This window comes from Ambystoma mexicanum, chromosome 3p (genome assembly GCF_040938575.1).
Source record: "Ambystoma mexicanum isolate Mex_15411 chromosome 3p, UKY_AmexF1_1, whole genome shotgun sequence".
Lineage (NCBI taxonomy): Eukaryota > Metazoa > Chordata > Amphibia > Caudata > Ambystomatidae > Ambystoma > Ambystoma mexicanum.
Window position 1 is genome coordinate 1,205,809,396 of NC_090925.1, and position 24,921 is coordinate 1,205,834,316.

The 24,921-nt window shown below is 47.4% G+C and overlaps 1 protein-coding gene across 1 annotated transcript in view; it reads right to left on the minus strand.

Annotated features, from left to right (window-relative positions):
- Nucleotides 1-24,921, minus strand: part of PHYKPL (5-phosphohydroxy-L-lysine phospho-lyase) — a 460,271-nt gene that overhangs the window by 292,936 nt on the left and 142,414 nt on the right. Inside the window, exon 3 of the mRNA XM_069652639.1 lies at nucleotides 20,528-20,687. Within this exon, the coding sequence (XP_069508740.1) occupies nucleotides 20,528-20,687 (160 nt within the window). The remainder of the gene's footprint in view (nucleotides 1-20,527; nucleotides 20,688-24,921) is intronic.

The window sequence follows — 24,921 nt, forward strand, 5'->3', positions numbered from 1 at the left end:
CCACCCCTTAGTGGGGGTTTCCCTGCCAGCCTCCCCCCTGCTGGGGGAAACAGGGTGGGCATAAAAGGGGGGGCCCCGCCCCGGAAATGGGCGTGGCCAACACCGAAAGAGGGGGGGTGAGGGACCGAGAGACAGTAAGGGCCTATAAAGGCGGACACGCAGGCGGCTTTCTCTCTCGATCCCCTGCGTTCTACTTGGAATCAGATCAGAATTCGAATCATCCGCCAATGTTTCGTCGAAATTAGAGGGTGCTTGCAGCTCCTGGACGTGTAAGAAGTTCCTGTGTTTTCAGGCACCCGGAGTCTCCTGTTCCTGAAGGGGCGGCGATCGAGTGAAGCGATCACGTCGCGGACGAGTGCTAGAAGAGGTACGGGTAGATTTTTGCAAGCTTGAGGCTAGGGGAGCCAGCAGCTCGTGAGTCGCCCGTAACGATAGGGGTTACTGCGCGGGATCAAGGGCAAGGGGGCCGGAAATGCTCTGGGATATTACGGTTGCCGGGCATGCAGGCTGACACGCGGGCATTGTAGTGACGACGCGCGGTAAGGCGAGTAAAGGGTAATACAATAGTTGGGCCTCTCGCAGGATCATAGGACACAGGAGTAGAGCGCAAAAGTGGGGTTGATGGGGACAGGTAGTGCACATGTGTACCGTTGTTTAGCGATTATGGGGGCGGGCCATGAGCATTCGGTGTGCTTCATGTGCGCATTCAAATTAGTTTGTATGGCAGCCGCGCACACTGCTAAATGAACGTACCCGCATCATGTGAATGTTTATTGGCCGCCGCGCCAATTATAATGTATTCAGCTGGGTTCCTGTTGGTTCATTCTTGCAGCATGTGTCGTCTTGTATGAGTTTCAAGGATTTACGGTGCCCATTGACGGGCCCGCGTTGCGTTAAGGAAGCATTGGGGCCACGTAGCATGTGATGAGGCTGGGTTATTGTGTGGTTCATGCATGCAGCAGTTGTCCCTTTTATTGAAGGAAATTTGCATTGGGACCATGTCGCGGCACGTTAAAAATGTTGGCATAGCCGTAGAACTACACATCCCAGAATGCAAGACCGTGTCTTGACAAATGCGGGAGAGCGGTAGGTTTGCTGGTGGGGGGAAAGGGGTGCTGCAGGGCAACGTAGACATAATGTTCAAAGCATGCTTTGCGTTAGCCTTCTTTGGGGCGTTATGGGACAGCGAGCTAGTGGCCAGAGCCAAGGGTGACCACGAACACAGGGCTTTACTTGTTGGCGATGTGTCAATAAGGGAAGGGTCGCTACACGTCAACGTCAGGATATCTAAAACAGATCAAGGCGCCAAAGGCAGTGAGCTGGTATTGGGTAAACTGGGCCAGGAGGCCTTTTGCCCAGTTGCGACCATGGCAGCCTACCTAGCGGCTAGGGGTGGGGGGTCACCCTACTTGTTCATGCACGAAGATGGAACGCCTCTCACCCAGTTCCAATTCAGAAAGGTCTTAGCCGCAACTTCGGTCAAAGCTGGTGTTGACCCTGCTCCCTACTCTACGCATTAGTTCCGCATGGGGGCGGCAACAACAGCGCACAGGGAGGGTCTGGAGAACGACATCGTTAAAAAGGTAGGGAGATGGGAATCAGACAAATTCAAGCTTTATGTCAGGTAGGATGAGACGATGAAGGGGGCATGGGTGGAGGGGCCATTATGGGTGCAGGGACTCTAACCATCTCAAAGTACACTAAATACCTCCCCTGTCTTCACAGAAGCCACCCGGGTATGGGTTGTGGGACATTCGTTCATGTCCAGAGCAGCCGAAAGAGCGAGGACGGCGAATACGGACTGCAACATGGGCCTCCAACACACCCATATTTATTGGATCAGCTATGGGGTGCACTGGAACGGGCAGCCCAGCATTACCCACCACCCGACATCTTGTTGCTTCACATAGGGGGCAACAACCTGGTGGCAAGAGGCAGAAGGGAACTGACAGCACTTATGAGGATGGTTCTCACACGGGTTGGGAGGGCCTTTTGGGGCACCGAGGTGATGTGGTCAGAAATGATCGCCAGGCAAGAATGGAGAATGGCAAGAATGGAGGGGCGCATTGCGCCATTGGGCAATAAAGGTGGCAAGAAGGAAGGCAAACTCAAGGATGGGGGGTTACTTAAAAAGTAGAGGTATAGGATGGATCCGTCAACCACTGATCACCCTGAAAATACCTGGTTATTTTGGGGGGGGGGGGAATAGGACGCATTTGTCAGATGTCGGCACTGCTCTCATGGCCATGGAGTGGAGGGATGCGTTGACAAATTCAGGGTGCACGTGAGGTTACAAGGGGGCAAAGGTGAGGCCGCACAAAAAAGCCAGGAAGTGAGGGACTGGGGGGGGGCCTTCTGACAGGTCGGGGGGGAGGGGCGACTCACCCTCCCCACCCCCCAAAAAGTGAATGCGAGCTGGGTGCAGCAGGATGGGGAGCCTAAGGAACGACCTGTTCTCTCGGCGGGGGTAACTCTCTGCTGCCGGCAACCAGCAGAGAGTCTTAGAGGTTTCACAGGTCAATCCCATTAGCAAAGCACTGGCAGACCCATAGGGGACTGCTCAACCAACAGCTTAGAACCTATGGCGCCCAGGAGTAATAGACTCAGGGGAGGCCCTGGGGAAGAAGGGGAGGGGTTAGGGGGCTTGGAAGCCATTCCAACCCCAAATGCGGGGGGCGGGGGGTGTAAAGAGGAAAATGGAAAAGGAGGAAAAAACAAAGATCAACATGGGAAGTTGAGGGGAGCAAGATGATGATATGGTGGCACAGTATGGTTGCCAAAGAAGCAGGTGGGGCAAGGGATAACGGAAGGATAATACATACGGGTAAGTGGGGGACGGGAAAGGGCTCGAGGGGTGACGAGAGGGAACCGGGGGGGGCGGAAGGTCCAAGAGGTAAAGGGGGGTAAGCGCAAGGCTGGGGGGGAGAGATGGGGTACTTGGGAAATAGAGAGAACGTCACATCGAGGTCAGGAGTATGCATCACAGGGAACTGAATGTGGAGGCAAAGGGGCGGGGTCAGGCGTAAGAGAAGAGAACCGGAAGGGAGAGGAGGAGCGAGCCGCGGGGATGAAGGGTAAGGACTAGGGATAAATGGAATGGGGGGACACCATTGGTAAGATCACTGAGGATGGACTAAAGGGTGAGGGAACCGGGGGGAAGGGAAAGTAGGTGAAGCACAGCACTCTGGAACAGAAAGGTGAAACGGGAGCACTTGGCGCTAGAATCAGATGGTAGAAGGGGTAGGGTAAGGGAACCCGAACGCCTCAGAGTTCGAGTTGGTACCAAAAGGAGACGGGAGCACAGAGCAGAGTAGAAACGTGTACTGTGATATTGGACACCGGAAAAGTTTGAGTTAGAAATGTGTACTGTGAATAAGGACACCGAAAAAAGTGTCTGGGGAATGTGGACCGAGAATAAGGGCAACAAGGAAAGTCTCTGTAAAAGTCCAATACAAGCAATGAATGGCCATGGGTAGAGAGAAAATGGTAGTGAGGGCCGGGCTCAACCGGAAGGGTCCACCGGACCCTGACGGTGGGGGGTGGGGGGGCTTACCTAAGAAGCCCCACTCGGCGTAGAAGAACCTGTGGTGTGGTGGATACACGGATCGCCTGTAAGATAATTCCTTGACTTTATGCAAATAAAGCTTGCTGTGGCATAGTGATTTCCAACTTAAAATTGTGTTTGGGTCTTTATTCCAGGGAATACATCGTTGGGGGGCTGGGGGGGGGGGGGGGAGCGTATGAATGTGGCATGCAGGAAAGGGTGTAAGGAGTGGGGGCGGGGGGGAGGCGTGGGAGTGGGGGCGGGGGGGAGGCGTGGCAATGGGATGGCCCGGGTAAGGACCATGAGCATGGCTGGGCAGCCAAGCGGTTGAAACAAAATATCGCTGTATCAGCAGCAGCCACACAAGTGGGCTTTTGCAGCACCAGGGAAAGAAAGGCCACCTCATTTCTTGTCGGGCGTACAGACCAGCAGGGGGACGAGAAGTTAAGCCACAGTATAACCGAGCGGTAAAATTTTTTCTTTAAAAGCTGGACACTTCTTGAATTAACCTCCCTGCAATACCAGGCACTGTATAATTAAGAAAATCCGGTGCATTGAGACTAGTTATTTTCATGACCTCTTTTCACACAAGGAAGAAAGCTTGCAGACGTGGCTAAACACCCCATTTTTAAGATGTCCACTAACATGAGCCTTAAAAAGGGCAAAAGAAGCAGAACTTGCCCACAGCATGGATGCAGTGAGAAAAAAGCTGGCAGAAGTCGGCCCAGGAGGAGAAACCGGCAAAACAAGCTACAGGGCGGAGAGCAACCAAGAACAAGAGGAGCACGAGGAATGAGAGGAGCAGTCAAGAAAGAGAAAACGCCTGGATGTAATCAGTACACAATTAACAACAGGAGCGGAAGCATGGAAGAAAAGAAAGGATAAAACAGGCACTGTGAACAAAGAGCTTGGGGCTTTATTAGAACAACTGTTAAAATTGCACAAAGAAGGCGGTACAGGGTCTGGCAAGTTAGGATCAAGGGCACCAGGGGTAATGACAGTTCAAGCAGCGATGAAGAGAGCTCAGATTCTGAACTCAGTCCAAGTAGCGAGGAAGAGCAGAACCACTTAACAGCTTGGACAGGGCCAACAGGGAGTAAGGATAAGCAAGGGCCTACAAACAAAGTTTGGAAGGAAGTCAGCAGGGAAAGAGGTCCATCGGAAGATAAAAAAAGACCATCGCTTGGCAGAGAGTCAGAAATTAAGAAAAATATTAAGAAGAAACAATTTTTTTAGAGATATTTTCACTTCTAGAATGTGAGGAAATGGGTTAAGACATAAAGGACAGGAAAGAGGAGGAAAAAGAGAGGAAAAAAGACCCAAGTTAGATAGAACCCTTCAAAATTGGGAAGCCGCCTTGCACATCCTGTCTACTATTATACTTTCAAATATCCAGAGGAAGGAACAGCACTTAAAGCGTACCACCACAGATTGACCAAACATTTGGAGGCGAAGCTTGGCTCAATTATGATAAAGAGTTTAGTGAAGACATGCAGATATTCCCTGACCTAGGCTGGAAAGAGGAGGACTCCAAGTTATATCTTTTCCATGTACTTAAGGACAGCACCACCTCCCAAATCACACAGGTAACCACAGTAATAAAGGGGGCTACATGCGGTATTGCAATACACAAAAACCTCAAGAGAACACCCTGGGTCAGAACATGTTCAAACAGCCCTTTCGGAAACATGCTCCCCCGGGGGGCGGGGGAGGGGGGTAGAAAAACAACCAGCGCAGCTACAAAAATCCACCGTCACAGGAGCAGGGTCCATCAAGGGACACCAACACAGCATGCCGCTGGAATTATGAGAAGGGTTTCTGCAGCCGGGGCAAAGACTGCAAATTCAAGCACCAATGTAGAACATGTGGGTGGGACACGGCAAAGGCAAGTGTACCAAGAACCCCCTCCCCCGAACCACACACAAAGACAGAGATGGGAAAAACACTCACTGAAGTTACTCTGGGGGACTCCCCGGTCCATTTAGACAGACTAACACAGTGGCTCCAACAATTGACGGATGTCACAACGGGTCTTTTTTTTTTAATTAAAGAAGGCTTCAGGCAGGGTTTCAAAATCCCTTTCAAGAGATGGGGTTCTCAGCTCAAAAAAACTTAAAATCCACAAAAGCCCACCATGAAATTGGGAGGGAGAAAATATTGAAAAAGTTGACACTGGGCAGGGCGGAAGGACCTTTTACTAAACTCCCTTTCAGAGAATGTATATGCTCTTCCTTGGGCCTGGTCCCCAAGAAGGCAGGGGAGTTTAGACTAATCCGCCACCTCTCCTACCCCAACGGCAGCTCGGTCAACAACGGATCTTTGCCACAGAGGTGGCAGTTTCCTACAGCAGTTTTCAGGAGGCTCTGGATATGGTGAAATTGGCAGGTAGGAATACACACATGGCAAAAGCCGACATTCAATCCGCTTTCCGGTTGCTACCTGTCCACAAGATTGCATTTTGGCTCAGTTTCCACTTTGAATTTTACTTTGATAAAGGTCTCCCCATGGACTGTGCTATTTCATGTCTGGAAGACTCAGAGGTGTCACTGCGTGGCTAAGACTCCCTCTAGCAGGCGACAAAATAGTGTGGCCAACCCAGGCACTGTCATTCCTAGACATAGAAATTGACTCCAAGGAAGGCTTATGTCGCAATGCCTCAGGAGAAAATGGCAGATTTACGGAACATAATTAGGGTACTAACAAGCAGAGACGAGGCAACCTTAAAAGAAATTCAATCCTTAGCAGGCAAGCTCAATTTTGCAACAAAAGTCATTCCACAAGGGAGGGTCTTTCACAGAAGCCTGGAAATGAAAATGAGAGGACTAACAAAGAGACACCATGACATAATGCTGGGTAGCAGGATCAAGAAAAACTTGGAAGTCTGGGAAGATTTTCTAAAAATATTAAAATGGCACTGTGATTTGGTGCACGCTGATAAATGACCGCCACGGGAGAGTGCCATTTACGGACGCTTCAGGATGCAAGGGAAGTGGGATTTGTTTTGGCAACAAATGATGTTCAGGGCCTTAACCCACGACCTGGCAGGACAGAGGTTTATTTATTTATGAACACGTTGGACAAATAACATCATGCTGTTAAGTGATTTTTCCCATTTGGATATCAATTTACATATGGGGTGCAAAGTTAAAAAGAGTTGACCACATCAGACAACGTGGCTGTGGTGTATGTCTTAAACAAAGGAACCACTTTGTGCCAGTCAGTACTTACAGTGCTGAGGGAAATGGCAAAACATGCATTAAAACACAACATTGCACTGAAGCCAGGCATATCTCCGGCAAAAATAATGACGCTGTTGACGCATTGTCTCGTTTCAGTTGAAAACCTTCTGAGCATTAAACCCGCAAGCAGAGTTGCAGCGGACAGCGGTCCCAGAGGAGATCTGGAGAATACTGGAAGAGCAGTTGTAAAGAACCATACACCGGATGTGAAAAGGAGTGGATCAAGGGCCAAACTGCACACAAACGTGCCCAGAGGATGGTTGCTGCAGGATGGGTAATGGAACAACCAACAGCATCAGGTGAGCCCACATGCATATTTGTTGAACTGGCGAAAAATGCATTGGCCAAAAAGACGGCTAAGCTATATGCTAAGTGCATTAAAAGTTTTAGGGAAATAACTATGGTTAATAACATCAAGGATATCGTAGAAAAACACACAAATTACTTTCTTGATTGGTCATTTGAAAGGAACAGGAAATCTTGGCAATCATCCTACTTGGCTGCTGTATCTCATTATAGCAAATTTGCAGGGGGCGGGAACCCCACACACAGCTCACTCACAAAATATGCATTAAAAGGCTGGACCAATCTGGAGGGAGACTGAAAAGACTCAAGGCGCCCCTACACATTTTGAAAAACTAAAAATGTTAATAGACACCTGTAAGGAAGGCATGGTATCAAAGTAAGACAGACACAAGTGATCACAGTTCAAGGGTATTTATTGAACTTCATCAGGGGTGTGAAAAACACCCATCTAAAACTAAATCTAAGATGGGAGAAAACAACAACCATCAAATAATAATAATACAGTCCCAGAGGAGACTAGTCAAATAAAAAGCCTATATGTTTTATTTTTTGCCAATCCTTACCGCTATGCAAGTGTGAGATAATGTTCACAAAAAGAAAGACGTGTTCACAAAATGATGAGTCAGGATATTTAGGCCGTTGGCCTCCCTTCCCCATGATTTTAGCACGAGACAAGGTGGGTCACTCCAGCACAGCAATCTTCTGGGCTTCTCTGACACAAGGTCACAGTTCCTTTCACCAACATCAGGGCCTTATGTGCCCAAGTCTCTTTTGTTCAAAGTCTCTTGCTTCAGAGGGCCTAAAGTACCAGAAATATCAAAGAAAAGTTCCTTTCCAAGTATTCAAATCGGGCGATTTACTCTTTGCTCAGGAACCCCGTCAGCCAGGCTTCGATCCTTCTTTCACTGTTAGCCTCCCTCAGTCGGGTTCAGACCAACTTCAATTTTTAGGCATCCCTCAGTCAGGTTCACATTTGCCACAACAATCTTCTCGGGTGCATTACTGTTCACCCCTGGATCCCCCTCTTCCGAGCTCAGATCCCTTTTCTACAATTAGTCCCCCACAGCCGGGCACAGACCAATTTCAGTTTACAGACAATCAAAGACTTTCCAATGTGCAGAGGATTCAACAAAACCAGCCGCAGGACCACTTCGATTTCACAGTTCAATAATTCTTCCCCCCTTTTTGATTCAGGGGATTGGGGGGGCAACCAAACAGACCTTCGAGTGAGCACCCATGTGGCACCAGACCACTATGGTACCTAATTCCGTCTTACAAAGTTCAATTGTATACAAGTTCTCTTCTCTTCATACAATGTTGCCGCTTACAACCTTGAGCACAACACAGTTTGGTCTGCTACCAGTTTCTCCAACTCGCCTGCTGTGCTGAACTTGTTGGCGTTGCTTTGCTGTGGAGTCAAGGACAGTACCACAGTGGCAATTGCTTCTCCCCGCCTTGGCCATCAATATGGGAGGGCCTTGTGTATCTTTGACACACCGTACACCGCTGTAACGCTCACCTGATTCCCACAGAGGCGCTGGTCTAGGCAGGAAGGTGTCTGCGACTCAAAAGGTGATGTGCAGGACTCGGTTGGCTTCTGGGGGTGAGCCTCTTCGCACTGTGTGTCGAACTCGAAGGGTGAGATTTCTGCAGGTGAGAGAATATGGGGGTTAATGATCTGGGCAGTTGAGTGTCTCTCTCTCTCTCTCTCTCTCTCTCTCTCTCTCTCTCTCTCTCTCTCTATTCCCAGCTTCCCCGTAGAATCCCCCAGGTCAACGTGCTCACCTTAGATAGGTGAATGCTGGGCTCTCCATCTGCTTCTGGTGCAGGGTGCCGTTGCCAGTTCCTTCACTGGGTAAAACGTAGGCCTCTTAACATCAGAGGATCGCTACCGCCGTTAACTGCACGAGCGGTGAGTTTCCGGACACCTTTTGTCCTTAACGTCTTTAGGTGTGAGGGCACTTTTATGTAGATCAGGGTTTGGTAATGCTTTCTCCTATTTGTTTTGCAGGGCTCTGGAGACAGAATATGGCGTGAAGGGAGCCGAAGCTGGAGCCAGAGCCTTGGAATGAGAATGAAGCGCTTGGATATGCGTGAGTAAATGCAAGCGCTCTAACGGTTTCTTTTCTCTTGCAGCTGCGGGTTCGTGCTGAAGAGATGCTGGAAAACGCCGGAGTATTTGCAGGCGTCCTATTATGGCGAGCGCGATGGGCGTAAGTAAATACCTGTCTAATGTCTCTCCTTTTATCTTTCAGGTCCGGATTGCAGCGTTGGAGACCCAGAGTGCCGGTAAGAAATAACTATGCCTTTGTTTTCACAGGCGGAGATGCAGCGTGATGAAATGATCGCTGCCGATGGATCAGGTGAGTAATGCGCTTCGTATGACGGTTGCCGTGCTAACCTGTAGTTTCTTATTTTGCAGGTGCTGCTGAAGACTGGATGCGGGAATGGTAAGTATTGTTCTTGCAGGTTCGGGCCCGGATAGAAGAAAAGCTGGAACAGACTCGGTGAGCGTTCTGCTGCAGATGCAGAATAACGCGAAGCACGTTTCATCAATCGGGTGTGGTTTAAATAGCCTTGGAGTGCTGAGGTATCTTCCTCCACGGCCCAGCCTAGGTAAGAAAAGAGTTCCTGTTCCAGAAGAGTTCCAGTGTTGTATCCAGGGAGTGGAGCTTGCCCCACCCAGATAAGAAAGTAGTTCCGGCTTACTGAGGATTCCTATGCAGCTGGTAAGTAAGCAGCATGGTCTGCTGCAGGTAAGTCCACCCAAGCATCTTCATATAGATTATGAGCCCGGCGCTTCCAGTGCCGGGACCGATGGCATTGATGATCCTGGCGCCACCGGCGCCAGGACAAGGTCCAAAAGGTCCCAGTGGGGACCGGCTGGTGCCTAGGATTAAGGTTAGGGGCCTGCTTCCAAGGACGTTGGGCTGGTCCTGACTCCTTGGAAGCAGTGATCATGACAGTACCCCCCCTCAAGGCCCCTCCCAAGCGTGTCTTCTCTGGGGGTTTTGGTTTGTCGGGGTGATTCAGATGGAATTTCTTGACCAGACGAGGTGCATGGACATATTCTGAGGGTTCCCAAGACCTTTCCTGGGGGCCGTATCCTTTCCAATCAACCAGATAATATAATTTAGATTTGGAGATTTTGGAATCTAGGATGTTCTTTACTTCGAATTCTCCATCTACTAAAACAGGTTCTGGGAGTTCGGTCAATCGGGTTTCTGGTTGTACTGGTTTTAGTAATGAGACATGGAATACTGGATGTATTTTCATATGCGAAGGTAATTCCAATTTGACAGCTACCAGATTAATTATAGCAGAGATGAGATAGGGTCCAAGGTATCTCGGAATGAAGGTGCGGGGTCCTTTTAGAGGCAAGTGCTTAGTGGATAACCAGACCTGATCTCCTACTGCGTAGTGAGGGGCCTCTTTACGGTGTTGATCTGCTCCTTTCTTGAATTGAGCTTTAGCTCTTTGCAGATGGGCAGTGGCTTCCTTAAAAGCACGAGTGATCTCCGAGTGCAAGTGATCCACAGCAGGTGCTTCGAATTCTTGGGGAGGATCCAGGTTCGAGGTCCTAGGATGGTGTCCAAATAATAGGAAGAAGGGAGTCTTCCCGGTTCCCGAATGAGTCGAATTGTTATAAGCGTACTCCGCGATCCAAAGAATGTCCTTCCAAGGGTTTTCAGTTTGTTGGAGCATGCAACGTAGATATTGCTCTAGAGTTTGATTTGTCCTCTCGGTTTGTCCGTCAGTTTGGGGATGGTGACTGGTTGAAAGTCTCACATCAATCTGGGCTAAACGACAGCAACTTCGCCAAAAGTGGGAGATGAATTGACTTCCCCTGTCGGAGACCAAAACCGAGGGAAAACCGTGTAGCCGAACGATGTTTTCTAAGAATTCTCGGGCCAATACTGAAGCTGTAGGTAGGCCTTTCAGGGGAATGAAGTGAGCCATCTTGGAGAATAGATCCACGACTACTAAAATGGTATTATATCCTGAGCATGGAGGTAAGTCCGTGATGAAATCCATGGACAGGGTATGCCATGGACAGGGAGGGATGTCTAGTGGATGTAAGAGGCCGGCTGGTTTCTCTTTCTGACTTTTATTTTGGGCACATACGCCGCAGGAGATTACGAAGTCTCTAATATCCTTCTTCCATGATGGCCACCAGAAATGTCTTTTGACCTTTTCCATGGTTTTGGTAATGCCAGGGTGACCCTCCATTAGTGAGTCGTGATAACAGGAGATCACTTGTTCTTGTATTTTCTCACTGGGCAAGTACAATCGTCCTCGGAAATATGGAAGGTCTTGATCCACAGAGAATTCTTTTCCCTTTAATTGCCAGTCCTGTAATTCGGCCGGAGTTAGGATTGATTTGACTGTAGTCTTGATGTCTTCAAAGGATTGAGCGCTGACCAAGCCCAAAATCCTTTGTTCTGGGATTATGGGTATTGGTTCTGGATTGGTCAAGTGTTCGTCTATTCCCATCCGGGAGAGGGCATCTGCTTTTCCGTTTTTACTGCCTGGTCGATAAGTAATTATAAAGTCAAACTCAGCCAAAAACAGAGCCCAGCGAAGTTGCCTGGAAGACTGAGCCTTGGCCGTCTTTAGATATTGTAAGTTGCGGTGATCTGTCATTACGGTGACTGTGTGTCTGGCTCCCAAAAGATAATGCCACCAGGCTTTAAAGGCCGATCTGATAGCTAAAAGTTCCTTGTCTGTAATTGAATAGTTGATCTCGGGAGCCGAGAATTTGCGAGACCAAAAGGCTACAGGATGTAATTGGTGTGTGACCGGATCTCTTTGTGATAAAACTGCCCCCATAGCTAGACTAGAAGCATCCGTTTCCACGATGTAGGGGAGTTCTGGACGAGGATGTTTTAGAACAGGTGCAGAAATGAATTTAACTTTTAAGTCCTGAAAGGCTTGTTCTGCCTCGGTAGACCACTCAAAACGTTTGTTCTTCTTTAACAGAGCGGTGATGGGTTGGACAATTCGAGAGAATTCAGGAATGAATCTACGGTAAAAGTTAGCGAAACCTAACATGCTTTGAACTCCTTTTACAGAGGTTGGTGAAGGCCACTTGATGATTGCATCGACTTTTTTCGAATCCATATGGACTCCATTAGGTGACAATATGAATCCCAGGAACTCAACTTCAGTTACGTTGAAAACGCATTTTTCAAGCTTAGCAAAAAGGTTATGTTGACGTAATCTCTCGAGGACTTCTTTAACATGTTTCTGATGTTCCTCTTCAGATGATGAATAGACGAGGATGTCATCAATGTAGACAACAACACACACATCGATGAGTTCTCTAAGGACATCGTTCATAAAATACTGGAAGGCGGCCGGAGCGTTACAAAGTCCAAAGGGCATAACTTGATACTCAAATAGCCCATACTTGGTGCGGAAGGCCGTCTTCCATTCATTGCCCTCCTTTATTTGTACCAAATGGTAGGCTCCTCTGAGATCCAACTTTGTATATATACATGCGTCTTTGACTTGGTCCAGGAGTTCAGGGATCAAAGGTAACGGTGATCTGATTCAGGGCGCGGTAATCTATACAAGTCCTAAGGTCTCCTTCCTTTTTCGGAACGAAGAACAAAGCCGAGGAAGCTGGAGATTTTGAAGGACGAATAAACCCGTTAGCTAGGTATTGGTCCAGATATTGTCTGAGGTGAAGATTCTCTGGCTCGGTGAGGGCATAAATCCTACTGCAAGGAGGAGTTGTTCCGGGTATCAGATCTATTTGACAGTCGTAAGACCTATGAGGAGGCAGGGTGTTAGCTTGGTCCTTCCGAAAGACGTCTTGGAATTCCTGGTATTCGGGAGGTAATTTGGGAACCTCAGAAGAGATTGCCGCCAATGAGACATCAGGCCGAGAATAACAAGTGGTCAAACATTCTGGAAACTGAACCGTCTTTGCTCGCCAATCGATCCAAGGATTGTGCTTCTCTAACCAAGGAATTCCCAGAATGATCTGGAACTGAGGGGCCTTGATCACATCGAACACGATTTTCTCCCGGTGTCCATCTTGGCTCACTAACGTCACTTCTTGGGTGGCGTGCGTTACTGGTCCGGAGGCTATCTCTGTGCCATCCACTGTAGTAATGACGTCTTTTACTGCCTTAGGGACAAGAGGTAGGTTCATCCTTGATGCCATTTCACGATCCACATAATTACCGATTGCTCCGCTGTCGATGTAAGCTTCAATTGCATGCAAACGATCCGGACGTTCAGGGCTAATGAGGACCATAGGCACCACGAAATGCGAGGTCACGGGACAGATTTTAACGCTCGGCAAGAGGACCTCTACACTTGTCGGGCTAGGTCGTTTCCCTGTTCAGAATTTGTGGCACTGGTATCTGCGGCTCCTACAGCCTTCTTAGCTGGTTTCACTGGACAGTCTCGAAGAAAGTGCCCCGAGTTTCCACAATAGAGACATAATTGCAGCTGTCTTCTTCTTTCCCGCTCCTTTTGGGTTAAAGGTCCTTTCATGCCCCCTATTTGCATGGGTTCCACGGTGTCAGCTCCCCTAGTAGAGGTCTGTGGTTTAGAAAACACTTGGGTGTCAAATTTGGAACGATCAGCCTTCCTGTTCTGTAATCTGTGGTCTAATTGAACTAAGTCAATATAGTCTGAGCATTCTTGTGGAGGATTCACAACTTGAGCTCTCCACGCAGGCCTCTGTAGAAAAGCGTTATTCTTTTATCCTCAGGCCATTGGGTTTCCACTATAAGTCTGTTGAATGAAGCAATATAAGTCAAGAGTTCTTGATTACCCTGCCGTAATGAAAGGAGTTAATTGTCCAAGGCCTGCCCTTGTGCATGTCTTGCGAACAGTTTCTCCATGCTGGACTGGAAGGCCTGGAAATCATGAAGAACCGGATCATCCTGAGTGACTAAAGGGATCGACCAATCTGCGGCACTGCCACTGAGATAAGAAAGTACGAAAGCCACCTTGGTCTGGTCTGTTGGGAAGGCAGCTGGTCGACATAAAAAGTGTAGGCGGCACTGGTTAATAAACACTGCAAACTTCTTTGGGTCACCGGAAAAGCGTTCGGGCGGAGCCAAAGGCACATTAGCAGGTAGATTGATTTGCACAGGATTTGAGGATGCTGAAGGATAACTTCCTCCTGGAGCGGGCAAAGGTGTCTGTCCTGCCTGCGTTTGTAGCAATTGCCTAGCGAGATCCTCTGTTCGCTCCTTGGATATTATCAGCTCTCTTCTTAGTGAGTTTGTTTCCTGACGAGCTGCATGTACTTCTGCTCTTAATTCCCCAAGCAATTGGGCCAAATGATCAGTGTCCGAGGTTTCCATTGCGCCTGGGTAGGAGTTTTGTGGTGGGCTTCGTGTTCTCTAACGCTCACCTGATTCCCACGAAGGCGCTGGTCTAGGCAGGAAGGTGTCTGCGACTCGAAAGGTGATGTGCAGGACTCGGTTGGCTTCTGGGGGTGAGCCTCTTCGCACTGTGTGTCGAACTCGAAGGGTGAGATTTCTGCAGGTGAGAGAATATGGGGGTTAATGATCTGGGCAGTTGAGTGTCTCTCTCTCTCTCTCTCTCTCTCTCTCTCTCTCTCTATTCCCAGCTTCCCCGTAGAATCCCCCAGGTCAACATGCTCACCTTAGATAGCTGAATGCTGGGCTCTCCATCTGCGTCTGGTGCAGGGTGCCGTTGCCAGTTCCTTCACTGGGTAAAACATAGGCCTCTTAACATCAGAGGATCGCTACCGCCGTTAACTGCACGAGCGGTGAGTTTCCGGACACCTTTTGTCCTTAAAGTCTTTAGGTGCGAGGGCACTTATGTAGATCAGGGTTTGGTAATGCTTTCTCCTATTTGTTTTGCAGGGCTCTGGAGATAGAAGATGGCGTGAAGGGAGCCGAAGCTGGAGCCAGAGCCAGAGCCTTGGAATGAGAATGAAGCGCTTGGATATGCGTGAGTAAATGCAAGCGCTCTGTTTCTTTTCTCTTGCAGCTGCGTGTTCGTGCTGAAGAGATGCTGGAAAACGGCAGAGTATTTGCAGGCGTCCTATTATAGCGAGCGCGATGGGCGTAAGTAAATACCTGTCTAATGTCTCTCCTTTTGTCTTTCAGGTCCGGATTGCAGCGTTGGAGACCCAGAGTGCCGGTAAAAAATAACTATGTCTTTGTTTTCACAGGCGGAGATGCAGCGTGATGAAATGATCGCTGCCGATGGATCAGGTGAGTAATGCGCTTCGTATGACGGTTGCCGTGCTAACCTGTAGTTTCTTATTTTGCAGGTGCTGCTGAAGACTGGATGCGGGGATGGTAAGTGTTGTTCTTGCAGGTTCTGTTGAAGACTGGATGCAGGAATGGTAAGTATTGTTCTTGCAGGTTCGGGCCCGGATAGAAGAAAAGCTGGAACAGACTCGGCGAGCGTTCTGCTGCAGATGCAGAATAACGCGAAGCACGTTTCATCAATCGGCTGTGGTTTAAATAGCCTTGGAGTGCTGAGGCGTCTTCCTCCACGGCCCCGCCTAGGTAAGAAAAGAGTTCCTGTTCCAGAAGAGTTCCAGTGTTGTATCCAGGGAGTGGAGCTTGCCCCACCCAGTTAAGAAAGTAATTCCGGCTTACTGTGGATTCCTATGCACTGGTAAGTAAGCAGCATGGTCTGCTGCAGGTAAGTCCACCCAAGCATCTTCATATAGATTATGAGCCCGGCGCTTCCAGTGCCGGGACCGATGGCATAGATGAGCCTGGCGCCACCGGCGCCAGGACAAGGTCCAAAAGGTCCCAGTGGGGACCGGCTGGTGCCTAGGATTAAGGTTAGGGGCCTGCTTCCAAGGACGTTGGGCTGGTCCTGACTCCTTGGAAGCAGTGATCATGACAACCGCTCGTCAGCTGCAATCCCTGGTCTTAAGTTTCTTTTCCTTGAGGTTGCTTGAAAGTCGTGGTTCTGTGTTGAAAAGTGCCAGGGTATTTCCCTCCTTGTCCTCTCTGATTTCACCGCCTTTCTCCATGGTTTAAACTGCCATTCCCGAATTGCGGCTTCCTCTTGCGTTTTGCCTTGCTCAGAGTGTGCTTTCGTGCTCCGTCTTATCAGTGTGGGGAAGCGGGATGGAAGTCAGGTGTGTGTGTAATTATCAGTAATAGCCTGATGATGCCCGACCCTTATGTTGGGACATGTCCGGTATACGGCTCTGGTGTTAGTCCGTTGTTGCTCAAGATGAACTGTCAGTGAGAAAGCGTTCTTTTGTCAAAAAAGGGGGGGGCTGAGTTTCTAGGTATCCTACCTGGTAGGATGGGGAAAAGGTGTTATGAGAAAGGGAATACTGTGTCTGATCCTTCGGTGCCCCAGCCCCCTCAGCCAGGTGATCCTCCCGCACTGGTCCACCCCCAGGAACTGGATCCAATAGCGATGGCCATGTCGTGGCCACCTGGATGACAGATCCAAGCGGACTAGCGGGTGAGACACAGTCAGGTTTCTCCCACACCCTACATAAAGTATGTAATGACAAATACGAGACATCTTTTTTTAGGGCAGCTTTCAGGCGGAACTATTTCAGGGTTTTTAGGATCAGCGAGATAGTGGCAAAAAACACTCTTTCAGAGGAATGTCTAGCTTTGGAGGACATTAATCTGGGTAAGAAGTGCATGGCCATTAAATTAAATAGATCCAAAACAGACCAATAGGGTAAGGGGAGAATTATGAATCTATATTGCATAGAGAAGAGGTATTGCCCCACCCGCACCGTTAGCGAATTTCTCTGCATTCGCCCCCAAACAGCTGTGCAACTATATAAGCACAGGGATGGTAGGGACCTTAGTAGGCTCCAGTTACACACCGTCCTCAAAAGGGAATCGGGTTGGGAGGCTGGGATTCTTCAGAGTTTGGGTGAAATTCCTTTCGCATTGGGGTGACCACATCGGCCTGGATGAGCAAATGGATGAAAAAGCCATGAAAGGGATTGGGGGCTGGAAATCGGGTGTGTATAACAATACATCAGGAAAGACTTGATTTAACCATGGCATTTCTCCTTGCAGGCCTCCTCGCCTTCAAGTCAGCGTGGATTGTGGGCCACTCCGTTGTGACTAGAGCAAGCAGGTGGTTAGAAGACACCCAGGAGGGCCTTCATTTTCAGAACACAATCACATCCTGGTGAGGTAAGCCAGGAATGAAGTGGAGGGAGCTGCATGATAGATTAGCATATTTGTTAGGGTTCAGGGACCCCCCGCTCCGGAATTTTTAATAATACATCTAGGTGGCAATGGTTTGCCACAACTGGGAAGAAGGGAGCGCTTGCCTGAAATGTGTGCATCACTCAGGCAGATCGCTGGATGCTGGAGGCAGACAGAAGTCATGATTTCAGAAATTGTACCCAGACATCATTGTCAGGGAGCCAGTTACCATATAGCAATAGAAATCTCCACAAAGCATTAAATAATTTCTGCAGCTACACAGGTCCAAAATGTGTCAAGCATGGGGCCATTCCTCTAAATAACAGGGATTTGTTCCATCAGGACGGTGTCCATCTTTCAATCGCGGGTATGGAGATATTAACATGGAACAATGTTTGGACATTAGCAGAACGAGGATGCAGATGCGGTACTTTTGGGGGAACCTGAGTGGCCGTGTACCCTCTCAGGTGTGGCGGCATGGACCAGCCCTGAGTTGGCCCTACAAGGGAGCAGGGCCCACGCTCACCTGATCCCATGATGCCCAAAAGCCTATCAGCTATTGTGGGTTATTATGATTGTGACTGTTATGCAGGTAATAAAACTTACAGCCTTATTTTCTCGCCTCCCATAGTTTGTTTATTTGGTCATGCGCACCGAACCCTTGTAACTGGGCGCAACATGTACTTAAAGCTTAGTTACATACAAGTAGGTACAGTGGAAGGATACAGACAAGGTAGTGCAAGTACAGTGGGTTACATACATGAAGGCAGGCACATAGGCAATAGGTACATAGGCGATAGGCAGGTATATAGGCAGTTGGCAAGTATCCAGGGTCATGTGATTGGATCGAAGCCAATTTAAGGTATTGCACCTGAAGCTGAAGACCGACTGGTCAGTTCTAAGGGCTAGGGGTAATGCATTCCAGGCCTGCGCTGCTTTTACCGGGAAGCGGCTTCCTCCGGCTTTAGTTAATTTCAATCTAGGTATCGCTAGAGAGTGGGAGTTAGCTGTCCTGGAGGGGCGGGTCGAAGTTCTCCCAACTACTCGTTCTGTAAGGTATGGGAGTGTCGCATTGTTGAGGCATTTGGAGGTCAAGGAGACTGTTTTGAAAAGGATTCTATCGCTAATTTTTTAGCCAGTGGTGTTCTCTTCTGAAGTTGGAGATGTATTCTCTGATAGGTATATTTAGGGCTGTTCTCAGGGCATTATTTTGTAAGCGTTTGTAATTTGTCCAGGATATATTTGTTAGCTCCTAGGTAGAGGGCATTGCAATAGTCTAATTTTGACTTAATTAGGGCATTGGCGATTGTGATGCAGCTGGCTGTAGTGAGAAATGGTCTGCAGGCTCTGATGAGCCTGAGAGTTAACTTGTTTTCCTAAGGTTAAGGTAGAGTCGATGTGGAATCCTAGCGTTTTCACCTCTTAGACTACTTTAATTGTGTTGCCATCTATATTAAATGCAAGAGTAATTAGGGTTCCATTTTTTTTTAGGTTCGCATCTGATCCTAGGATCAGGATCTCTGTTTTCTCATCATTCAGGCAGAGGCCATGATCAGCCATCCATGCCAGAACGAGGAGGTATATCTCATTTACCAAGGCCGTATTCGACTCAAAGTTACCCGAAAGGGGTATGAGGATCTGGGTGTCATCCACATAGTTTGTGTAGGCGACACCCAGTCTGTCCAGTTTGTCGAACAGGGGCTTGGTAAATATGTTATACATAGTGCGCGAAACACAGGATCGTTTGAATCGGGTCTGCTGATGCCATGGGGGAGAAGACTCATTGTTCTATTTTCTAAAAAGGACTGTATCCAGGATGTAGCATCGCTTGAAAAGTGGGCGGCCAACACTAGGTGTTTGCATAAGACTGCATGGTCCACCAGGTCGAATGTCGCTGACAAGTCAAGAAGAAGCAGCATTGGCGTTTTGCCTTTGTCCTTGAGCTCGTATGATTTGTGTTTTAAGGTCGATTAGTGCCGTTTCCGTGCCATGTTGTGGCCTGAATCCGGACTGGTGGGAGCCTAGTGGGTGGTTAGTTTCAAGGTAGTTTTGAATTTGTAGGTAGGCTACTCTATCAATTATTTTCAGGAGAAACGGTACCGTGGTGATGGGTCTTTCATTATAAAGTTTAGCAATAATTATTTGGGAGGGAAAAGCATGTATCCACCGCACATTGCCTTCCATCGTACTATGCCACTTCCAGGCATATGGGGTTAAATCCTCCCTGAAAGTCCTGGCCCGCAAGAAGGCGGTGAAAATAAATAAATAATGTGGCTCCTGTGTGCGTGCTGCGGGGGATCAGAGCTTTCAGAAGAAAAACGGTGAGGCCGTGTGCTCCTGGGATTGGAGATTTTGAAGAAAAAAAAAAAAAGGTGCTAGCTCTGCGCTCCGGATCGGAGCAAGGACAACAATAGAGAAAAGAAGAGTTCTCCTTCACTTTGCTCCGTGTTGGGGAGCAGCAGCAACACATAAATGCAGCTCCTGCCCGTGGGTAGAGGAAAGGGTCGCATGTGCGCTGCCTGTTAGGAACCAAAGCAAGAACAGTGACTGCCTGGGGGGGGTGTGGCCCAGACACCCTGCCACCAGGGTCAAGCCAACAACCCCTGCCTGAGGGGATACTCCTGCCTGCGGGGGTGAAGTAAGTAGCGCAGCTCAGGCGCCCTGTCACCAGTGTCTCGCTGCCTGCCCCACTATCAAGGAACTACAGCCTATGTGGCCTGCGGGCTGTACTGTGCAACCACAGGTCCAGCCCACAACACACAGAACAATGCGAAAGAGGCACCAAAGGGTCAGACGACATAAATCCATCTTCCGCGTGTAAGATTTGAACTACTGCGCCCTTGATTTGGAGGCAGGCAGGTAGCAGAGAGTGTGTAGTGCTCGCAGAACCCGAGAGAGCGGCAACGACAGCATTCATTTCAAGTTAAAACCAGTTCCCGTCTTGAGAGGACAGAATAGGGGTCTAAATAAGATTGAGAAGGAAACGGGAAACATCCCCAAGGAAAAGACAATTACCCGTCACTGATGGCAATATATTACCCAGTGCAATGATACAGTGAACTCGAGGTAACCTTAAAGATCCACTTGAACTTTTAGTTGAAAGAAAAACAAAGCTAATCGCATTTCTCCTGTGTATGACCTTATTTTAATAATGTTCAATCGTTGTTTGGTGTGAGATTGGCCATGCACAGTCTCTACTGCTTTGTATCCCCTTTCAAAACATGTTTTCATCCGCTAACATCTCTACGCCTCACCGGCGCAAAGTGCTGCTGAACGTGCCCCAGACTTACCCGGAATTCACGAAATAGAAGATGCACAACTTGTCGGGCAGTGTCTTTGAAAGCCTGGTCGCATATTCCACCAGGCCGTCGTGTAGGTAGCGAGCATTGGTGTTCAGCAGCTGGTTCTGCTCGTGCGCCGCCTTCACCACCACTGGGTGGCAGTATCCGACTGAAAGATAGAAGGAGAGGGTCAGCTAAACACAGAGCGAGAAGAGCAGCCCGCGCAGGGCCACGCAAGGAAATGGCGCACGTTGCCTTTACGGGCGCATTTTGGATCATATGCACAGGTCTAGACAAAACTCACAATTTAGCAGCTTTTAAATATGCATCTTATTTTAGAATTTACCAGGTTATTTAAAAGAGGGCAGGAAGGTAACCAACCAAAAACCATCAGCAAAGAGCGTTGTCAAAGCAAACAGTTTTGCCTTTTGTATAGTGAAAGTTGTCTTGCGAATTATTGCCATCATGTACCCAAGAATTTAGCTATGCCACCATGCCAGGTAGTCGCATCATACAGGCCACGAATTTCTATGAACTCGCCAAGAGCTCACATCACATGCTAGATACTCGCACCACACAGCAAGCATTCCCATCACATGACCAAGAGCTCACATCATACGCTAGGTGCTCGCACCACACAGCGAGCATTCACATCACATGACCAAGAGCTCACATCATACGCTAGGTGCTCGCACCACACAGCGAGCATTCCCATCACATGACCAAGAGCTCACACCATACGCTAGATACTCACGCAACTGGCACAAGTCCAACTAAGAGGTTGTCTCGACAATTTAATTCCCCCAAATCTTGCATCAAGAAATCTTCTTGGGATTGGCTGCCCACTACATTGGCACAGAAACAAAAGCAATAGCAGCCATCTAGCAATAACCATCTACAGGCTCTAAAATCTCTTATATCCTGGAACACAAGAGGTAGGGGTAGGAATAGTACCCTAGGAAGAAGTGGATTTTATCAGACTCCAAGAAATGCGGCTTTTAACTGGACCTACCTTGGATGGTTTTACTGCCTTTCTCAATCCGGCAATTAAGGGTGAGACTGGAAGACCACGACCTGGTTTGCTCACCCTAATTAACAATAATGTAAATTATGAGCCTATCAAGCATGCTGAGAGAGGGCCTTTTTTTCAATGTACAATTTTGAGGAAGACTAAAAACCTCTCCAAGTGCCCTCTAACAGCGAATATCAATAGGCCATGCCATCTGTCTTTAACATATATTTGAGTGTTAAGGATATCAGTCCAAAAGAAATGCAGGATCTATTGTCAGAAGCCATTGACAAAGCCTTTAGTTGGACTAATTCTGAAATTATCTTATGTGCCGATTTTAATTTCATCTACCCATCTGCAAGCCAACTGTATGAAGTCAAAGATTAGGCCTCAACACTGGCCTAACAAGTAAGACATCTATGGTTCGAATTGATGAGAAGCAGGGAACTACAAGTGACAAATGGATGCTATGAAAACAATCTTATTAGACATGCAACGTGGAAAAGAGGTCCATCTTCATCGGTAATCGACTACATCTTTCTCTCCCAAAATTGTACTACAGATGTTGAATCTCTAGAAGTTATTACCTCAGTCCGGAGTGATCATAACTGGTTAATGTTAACTTGGTACGAAGAATCCGCAACATCTAGAGCTATTATGGATGTTCAGGTGGAGGTAATTAATAACGGACACAGACTAAGAATGAACTCACAGGCACTATCTAATACTCTAAAGAATCCCGTCAGATCAAATAAAGGAGGCAACTTTATAAAGACCGGGGTCGTTAGTTGACTATACCACCACACTGAAGCTCTATCGTATCAAATCTCAATCAAGCAATACAAAAATGTGTCACCAACACACCTATGATGTCGCCCTAGCCAACAAGAAAAAGGAACTGAATAAAATCATGGGAATCTTCAAGAAAAACCCTGGCATTACAACTGATGGCAAAATTAAAAGTCTAAAAGCAAACTATAGATCACGGTGTATCAGTCCTAGAAGCATTCTTTTGCAAAAGGATGTTGAAGCCATGCTATGATCCTTGGGCAATAAATGTTCAGCTGACACCTGGACTTTGATAAGATCATTAAATAAAACTCAATGGTATCTCCAAGCAAATGGTGTTACAGAGGCGAGCTGGATGACATTTTCTGGATCTCTAGTCGCTATCCGAGCTTGGCAAAAAAGTCACTGTGTAACCCAACATCCTCGTGGATTCTGCTTTATGACCATGAGGATCTTATCATAATAAAGGGATTGAATTCTTCGGGTGCGGCTGGGCCGGTTGGTCTATCGAACAGCACACAGAGAAAAACAGTGGGCCACCCTATTAGATCTGATGCTCCAAAATATTTTGGTGTCCAAATCTATACCTCCCTCCTGGAAAACAGCAAGGATAATTCCCATATTTAAAACTGGTCGACGCTCGGATCCCAACACCTATAGGCCCATATCACTATTGGATATCTTGGGGAAAATATACGCAACTCTGCTTCTGAAAAGACTTGTGGCTTGGACCGAAAATAATGACCTGAATGATATTTTTCAGACAGGCTTTATCGAAAGCCTCGGGACTGCTCCGCCAGCTTTCCTGATCAATCTACTGAAAGCAACAACGTTGGAAACAAATACTAAAATACACCTGGCCTTTGTGGACTTTTCCAAAGCCTTTAACAGCCTGAGTAAAAAACTCCTTTCGGGAAGACTGCCAGAGAAACAATGCCCAAATGACTTGCTATAGCAAATACGGGGACTATATACTAATACAACTATAAAAGTCTGACATAAATCTAAGGGGGTGCTCAGCGACGAAATTCAGACATATAGAGGGGTTAAGCAGGGTTGTGCCCTGGCACCTGCCCTCTAGAACTTCTATATTTCCAATTTGGGAGAGTTTTGGAAAAATGCAGATGTTTTCTGCAAAAGCTGGATCAATGAGGATAACACATCTACTATACGCTGACAACCTAGTTCTTTTAGACCACACTGCAGTAGGTCTGCAAAGAAAACTTAGCCAGCTACACAAATATGCAGAGTTAAACTACTTGGAGATTAACATAAAACAAACCAAGATTTTCACTATAAGAAAAGACACTTTAGATGGTTCCTCAAGCATGAAGAGATGGATCAGAGGTCAGCCTTTACATATTTGGGGATCTGGATCGCCAAAAGCATAGTGGAGACCACCACGTCCATTTAACAAAAAAAGGATGTCGATATGCTCGCAAGTCAAGCCCTGATCCTAAAGAGGAAGTACTGCAAATGTACACTTAAACCCCTGAGACTTCTATACTGCAGAAGGTGTGCCGGTTCTGACCTATGGCAGCAAAGCCCTTCTTGATTTACTGGCTAAACTCTGGGCATCTGCTGAAGGGATCTTCTGGAAAAAAAGAGCTTGGGATACCTGGCTTAATTCTAATCCAGGTGATAAAGAAAGAGCTGGGACGGTGTTCCATAAAATGATCATCTGATTGGAAAACCATAAGTCTATTTAGAAAATGCAATGGTTTAACCCCTTCGCTCAGGATCAAAGGGATCAAAAAGGAACTGCTGTCAAAATTGAACGAAACCCTAAATGCTTGGGAAAATAAATCTAACCAGCTACTTAAAGACACAGATTGTTCTACGGATGACCGATTGACAAATCCTGGAAGAGTGGAAAAGAAAATGGGTGAATTGGACTGGATACGGACACTGGCAGAAGTCAACAAATTAAAACTGCACAAACACTTGCCAGCGGAGTCAAGGAAGAAAGGCGAAGTCCAGCTATATCTACGTAAATGCACTAGTTAAAAAATTAGGTCAACTTTCATGAGGACTTGATTTCATTTGTGAAGCTCCAATGAAATTATTGTGACACGATCCAAAAAGGAAATAAATTAATCTTCATGCAGGTTTTGTAAACAGGCGGAACTAAAAGATCGATGCCATTTATTCATCATTTGCTTGGCCTTCACTCTGAGATGAGAAGAGAATTTTAGACTTTTTTGGATAATTTTCGAACACCGACTAGTGCAGATTGGTTGAGTCTTATGAAGGGGCAGCTGAAAGTCACTGATAATAGCGATGGTTTCATTCTATTGGAATGCATTCGAGGCCCTGCGAAAGTCAACAGCATGAACATTAAACCGCTGAGCCCCATTGTCCTTTTAAAGACTCACATGTAGAAGAGGAGTTTATACTGTTCTTTTTTTTAAAAGATGAAATGAATTTGAATACGCTTTCGATTATCTTTGCTATTTTTGCAAAAGTTTTTTTCTTTTAAAAACATAAAATGCAAATAAAAATAAAAAAGATACAGCAAGCATTTCCATCACATGACCAATAGCTCATATCTTACGCTAGGTACTCGCACCATAAAGCGAGCATTCCCATCACATGACCAAGCATG